At 39.6% G+C, this 6639-nt stretch overlaps 1 protein-coding gene across 1 annotated transcript in view; it reads left to right on the forward strand.

The window, feature by feature from the left end:
• Positions 1-5924, forward strand: part of LOC149012668 (dehydrogenase/reductase SDR family member FEY-like) — a 43751-nt gene extending 37827 nt beyond the window's left edge. The window contains exon 8 of the mRNA XM_089157949.1: positions 4372-5924. Within this exon, the coding sequence (XP_089014075.1) occupies positions 4372-4649 (278 nt within the window). The 3' untranslated portion in view covers positions 4650-5924. The remainder of the gene's footprint in view (positions 1-4371) is intronic.
• Positions 5925-6639: the final 715 nt, after the last annotated feature.

The following is a 6639-nucleotide window of genomic DNA, read 5'->3' on the forward strand; positions in this document are numbered from 1 at the left end:
CAAAGAGTGAGGAAGAAGAAAAAACAGTAAGGAAAGTTCAGTGAATTCACAAAGCGATAACTTGTCTCAAACCAGGGAAGAAAACCAACTAACAAACAAAGATGAAACTACAAGGAATGTGTTGCCAAAAGAATTAAACCTTCGTAGCGGGAAGACTGTAAATATGTGAAGACTCTTGAGAGCTATCCCACTGGGACTTGAAGGTAAGAGAAGCTGCACTCTTAACATGACTAGAAGCTAAAGGACTCCTGACAGAACCTCTAAAACAACTGCGTTGAAGTGTGAAACAGAGCAACCATATTACTATGTACGAAATTACAATATTCCCATTACTCAAGAACAGCACGAGTAAACACTAGGGTTGACAAGAAGAAGAAAATTTCAGACAACCTAAAGAAGAGCAAGTATTATATATTTTCAATGAGAGAAATGATTTCACAGATTCAGAAATAGATATTGATAAGAAACCCATTAAATATTCAGCATCATCATTAAGAAACAAAATGGGAAAGGAAAAACCCACCTAGTAAACCCTAGAAACAACAAAGAAAGAAGAAAAATTCAGAAAATGGGGTAAGGGGTTGGTGGAATAAACTATATAGAAACCATATATGAATATAAACTGTACGAATCGAAAAAACCCAGAAACACAGCATCTCACATTCTTCTTTTATTAAAGCTTTTGTAGCATACCTCAAAAAATTCGAAACAGTGGAAGAGAATGTAAAACCAGAAACCCTTCTTTTGAAACCCTACAACTTGTCACGAAAACCCTTTTCTTCCCTATTTTATGATGTAGGTTCGATACGTATCGAGTATATCGATATGTATTGGTTGGTATCACTATGTATTGATCCGATACATATCGATACAGTCGATACACATCGTTAGTGTAATGTGGTTTTTAAAAATATAGAAATGCTATGTATCTCTATATCGTATTGTTTCAATCTGTATTGACCGGTATGTATCGATGTGTGTCGCTTATTTTGAATTTATTTAAAATGATAAATTACATATAGACCCCCTGAGTTTGCAATCAATTACATTTGTTACCCGTGAAAATAAATTAATTACAAATGCACCCTACTATTAACAATTGAAATTAAATAATGATATCATCACTAGATAAATATCTTTACCATCCCAATTTAACCCCCCGTTATTTTATTCTCTCTCCTCTCTCAACTCTTGTTCATCAGTTCCGGCAGCACCAGTCTTACCACCACCACATTATCAACCTCCCAATGAAATTAATATCCCATCCTCCATGGAAACCAATTAAGAGTTTCTAGGCTCTCACGTGTCTGCAACTCCACCTAGAGACCCAACAACTCCACAACCTCCTCCTCCTCCTCCTATCATTTTGTCTTTCAAAAAAACGGGTTGGAGTATGGCTTCATCCCGATCAAGCACCACATAAAAAACAAAGCTCGTTTCAGAGGAAAAAAACCTCTAAAATCCAAACTCCATGATTTCTCCATCTCACTCATTAAAATTTTCTCCCATCCGTTGATTTCTCTGTCAATATTTGAAGCCATGGGGTTAGGATTTCTTTTGGTGAAAACTTTTTGTAGGGCTTACTCCAAAATTGATAATTTTCTTGGAAACTGGTACCTCTTATTGTATCATTTGCAGGAGAGTTTCAGTGGTTGCTGATTTTATAACTCTAGATGAACTGGGACGAGCTGTGACCTTTTATTATTGAAAGAATCAATCACAGAAACTAACCAATTGGAGCCATGATTTCCATTGCCAATGATGTTGTTAAGGCCAGAGTGCTTCTAATCAAAGGTGTCTCTGCCCTTATCAAATTCATCCCCATCAAGGATTGTATGCCTCCTTTTTCAAAGATCTGGCTCTGCTTCTCTACTCCGTAACCAAATAAGGGAAATATGATGCTCCATTCTCTGTCAATACCACAGCCTCAATTGACCAGCAATAGTGATTCTGTGGAGGGTGAGGGGAATTTCGCTGCTTCTGTTTCTGTAAGGAATAGTAGTAGAGCTGTTCACCAGACCTTTTTTGCTTTGGAATCAACTAAGGAACAAGACCTTGCCTTGTTCGTGGCAAGGCATGACATTGCGAATCAGGGAGGAGGATGACCGAAGAGAAGTATGTGGTGGTGGAAATTAGTGTTGCCGGAGCCGATGAACAAGAGTCAAGAGAGGAGAGGGAATAGAATAATGGGGTAAAATCGGGATTATAAAGATTCTTTGAATAAAGAAGGGTAAAAATGGTATTTCAGATATTTGTCTAGTGTTATCACTATTTAATTTCAATTATTAAGAGTAGGGGTGGGTTTGTAATTGATTCATTTTCAGGGGTAGTAGATGTAATTGATTGTAAAATCAGGGGTTCTATACGTAATTTGCCCTATTTAAAATTATTTTTTTACACAAGAAACATCTCTCTGTATAGTATCGTTTTGTCTTGTAGCGGCCGATACAACGAGAGATGCAAGAGATGATATGGAAAAATAGAAATCCAGATAATTTGCTCTATTTAAAATTATTTTTTTACACAAGAAACGTCTCTCTGTATCGTATCGTTCTGTCTTGTAGCAGCCGATACAACGAGAGATGCGAGAGATATGGAAAAATAGAAATCCATAGACATATCGGCATGTATCGTACCGCTGGTTTGCGATACCGATAGATATTGACCGATATGAAACGATACAGACGGATACTTTAAACTTTGTCCTCCACCATGGGTAGTGATAGAACCACCAAGGAATCAAATTCCCAAGGAGATTTAGTGGACAGAATGGCTGAGGGCATAGAATTTGCCGAACAATCGGATAAAACTCCCTCCATTGAACTTTTGGGGGACAAAAACATCAAAGTCACCGAGCAGTATTCCGGTCCCACCCCTCACACTACCAAAATGGAGCAGCCGGGGAATTTAGGAGCTGATGATGCCGCTGCATCTCCTTCAGCACCCTAGAGGAGGAGGGCTAAGACTAGGGTAGGTGTGGGTGGTTCCTCACCTTCTAGGAGACCATCGGGGGCCCTAGTCATCCTGTTTCCCCATATCAAACCTTCTAAAACTCAAGGGGATTTGTGCTAAGTACTCCATTCCCCTGAATTACCTTCTTCGAGTCCCCAACCGTGATGAAAGGGTCGACTTTGACCTTCCTGAAAGAGTTCGCGATTTACACCGACACCTTGAAGGGTGGTGTGAGGTTTTCTTTCTTCTTGCCCTTATTTGCTGCTATCCTAAATCATTGGGAAATTTGCCCAGGGATGTTGTTTCCAAACAGCTGACGCCATGTTATCGGGTTCTTGGGCCTTTGTTTCTCTTCTGAACTTCTACTACCTCAGTAAGTCTTCACCCCCCAGGTTGGATTTTCTTCTCCAAGTGTCAGGGGGGAGTTAGGCTAGTCGGGCAGCATTGTTGCGGAAGGCACTTGTCCTTCTAACCATAAGGGTTGGCGCTATTGGTATCTCTTTTTCTATGCGCCCCCCGAGGATCTCAACTTCCCGATTCCGTCGGTTCCTTAGGGCTAGTTCTCGACAAGCCGTTGAATTTCTATGTCTGCAATCTTTCGTCTCTACACCCGTTTCCTTTTCCTCCACGATTCCCGAATCATTTGGGTACTGTGACCCCTGCTCATTCTGCTACGGTTAGGTTCTCTTAGATCAATCTCCTTGGGTTCAAGCTGGTTCGCCATATTCCAGGCCCCTGGCTGAACCCAGTTGGACTAGGGCTTATCACACTCATTACCAAGAGAGGAGAAGGGGGGGGGGACAAGGGAGGAAAGTTGAAGAGCACAAATAGTTAGTGTTGGTTTATTTATGGTACCTGCTTATATTTCTCTCTACTTTACAACCTTCTCTATGTGGATCCCTTCTGTTTTTGTTTTTCATTATTTCATTCTAAGATGTGTGCATAAGGCTTGTATAATCATGGGTCTTACCATTCTCATTAAAGTACTTGAAACCAAATAGAAACAAAAGAAGATAACAGCATACTACTGGCAGTACACCCATGATATTAGGTGTCCAAGTTATTGAAACAACCTCTCAGCAAAAATTGCTGGGTAAGGCTGTGACCCAGACTCTGTTTGCACGAGGGCCTTCGGCATCAGGTTTGCCATTATTCAGGTGTCTTTGTAGAACTTCCCCTCCCTGTTCTATTTTAATTTCTTACAGCAATGGGGTGAGTGAGGTATCCTTCCTAGCCCCAAACGTCTTATGGTAGATGAATGCACTTTCAGAACTTCCCTTTGCCCCTTGGTATGCAATATTCTCTTTAGGTGACACTATTTTGGTGATTAACATGAAATTATTGGATGGTAAAATTTTCCTGCTTTGACTAAATATAAAATTTCAGAGATACAAGTGTTTTTGGTTCTTGTGGCTGCAGGTTCCAGGAGCGCACTTTTTGCAGCCACTGATCCTCAGGTCCCAGAGTACTGTGGGGTGTTGAAGTCAGATGATTGGCCTGTTTGTGCTTTCATTTCTCATGACTGTCGCCCAATGAATGCCTCTGAAGAAGCACACAACTTAGAAACTTCACACAAAGTCTGGGCTAAGACATTAGACATGATTGGGCTTCCTTCAGATGCTGTAGAGAAGCTACTAGAAGGGGAAGAAATTCGATGCCGGTATGGCCCCAGCCGAGAAGAGAGTTCTGGCGAGTAACATGATTGACTGCATTACAGGTATGGTGGCTGGGTTAGAAAGTGGAAGAAATTTTGCCTTAGCTATCTGTGCCTGGCTCCATCTCAGTGTAGGTAGCTCAAAGTGGCATTCAAGGCAAGTGTTCTACTTTATCCTTGCTGTTTCAGATGTATTTACTGTCTTCAGAAAAGGCGGTCTGTTTCCTCAGCTTGCTCATCTGATGATGTTGAAATCTTTCTTCTAATGTATTAGAAGGTTCATTGATCCACTAAAATTTTCATAGGTTTTCTAGAACTAATGTTAAAAAGTATTTATTAAATTATGATTGTAATACATGTTTAAAAATTAGTTCCACGAATTTAGATGCATTCTCAAGTCTACTGGAAAAAAAAAAAAAAAAAGATAGACCATTCAAGGTTTGCTCTTATAAATTACCATGTCTCAGAACTCTTCTCATGAACTGAGATACATGCTGAAAGCTATGGGAGTGAGTATTTTTTATTTTTTTATTTTTTTATCATTGTTGAACTCCTATTGATGGAATTGAAACTATCCTTCTTATAGCAATATGATGGTGCCTATTTTTGGGGTGAGGGTAAACTTTGTTTACAAGAACATAGAAGGCAGAGCTTCGTCCCTAGCCCTGGGAGAGTTCAAACTCTGATCTCCTACTTGGAGGTGGTGGTTTTTTCTTTTTATCAATTGAGACATCCCTTGGGGTTAAGAGGGAGCTTGTATTACTGAAGTGAATAAATGTACAGAAGATATAAATAGATTACAATTGATTGTAATCTATTATCTTCCGTTTGCATCATCCCCCATATGGCCTAGGAGAGCATCAAGAAGACTATTACAGTTTAGCTCAAATGTTGAGTTCCCTAACCTGGTGATACACAATACACCTCAAGAATTGGGACGACCATTCCCAAATATCCTCAACAAGCTCTAAGGCTTAACAAGCACAGTGAATGGCCACCCACCCTGCAAGATGGAAGGCCAGGTGCAGTACACCTTGGAAGGCCTCCATCATCTAGACTATTCCCAGTTAAATCCAATGATTTGAGATGTTATAGTTCACATAATGCTGCATCTTAGCAATAGTAAATGTTTATAATGAAAACTCAAAATTAATTAAGATACAAAAAAAATCTCATGATCTATCAAGTGAAATAAAGGATCAATACGTACCTTGTGGCATAATCCAACCTCCAATTTCAGTGTATTGTAAAGATAGATATTGTAACTCCTTGAAATGATGAAATAAAGAAGCATTTTGGTACCCATTTCTCAAGCAGTAGGAAGAGCATAGATACTTGGGGAAGTAGAGGTCCCTAACTTTTGTGGAAGGTGAGACCCCTTAATATAGGGGTCGTAAACGGATTTTTGTTCGCGCCTCCGCGGATATCCTCCGCGCAGGCACACTATTATGACACCTGGCGCTTAAAAAAATAAGTGGTTGGATGAACGGGTAGTTTGGTAATTAGACTTATTAAGTTTAAACTTTTCTTAAAATTACAAAAACGAATCCTGATTGAATCGAAATTCACAAAAAGTGGGCCGTAAGAAGCCCTAAACGTATTCCTTGGTTTCGTCATTTTCAGTGACTGTCCTCTCTGTCTTGATTGCCTTAGATGCTTCAGGTATTTTTTGCGGTGGCCTTCTCCGCGGTGCCTTCGACGATTTATATTCCACCCGCAAGAACCTTTGAATCTTTTCATTGTTGCGACGAAATACTAATTAAACATAGTTTCTCCGCATATCCAGTTAGTCTTTAACAAAATTGCTACTGTTCTTCGATAGGAGGTTGATTATCCAATAATCATTATTTGATTCAAATCTTCACTGCCGATGTAATTGCACGTCCTATTTAATTTATGTTTTGGACTTTGTAGAGCAAATTTGGGAAAAAATTTATGACATGTTATTGCTCTTCTTGTTCGTGTTCATGTTCTTGGCAGATTTGAGTGGACTCATGAAGGCTAATCATTCCAATTTAAATTATCCAGTGACT

The sequence above is a fragment of the Hakea prostrata genome, chromosome 6 (assembly GCF_041222555.1).
Source record: "Hakea prostrata isolate BN-2017 chromosome 6, UWA_Hpros_2, whole genome shotgun sequence".
In the NCBI taxonomy this organism is placed as follows: Eukaryota; Viridiplantae; Streptophyta; class Magnoliopsida; order Proteales; family Proteaceae; genus Hakea; species Hakea prostrata.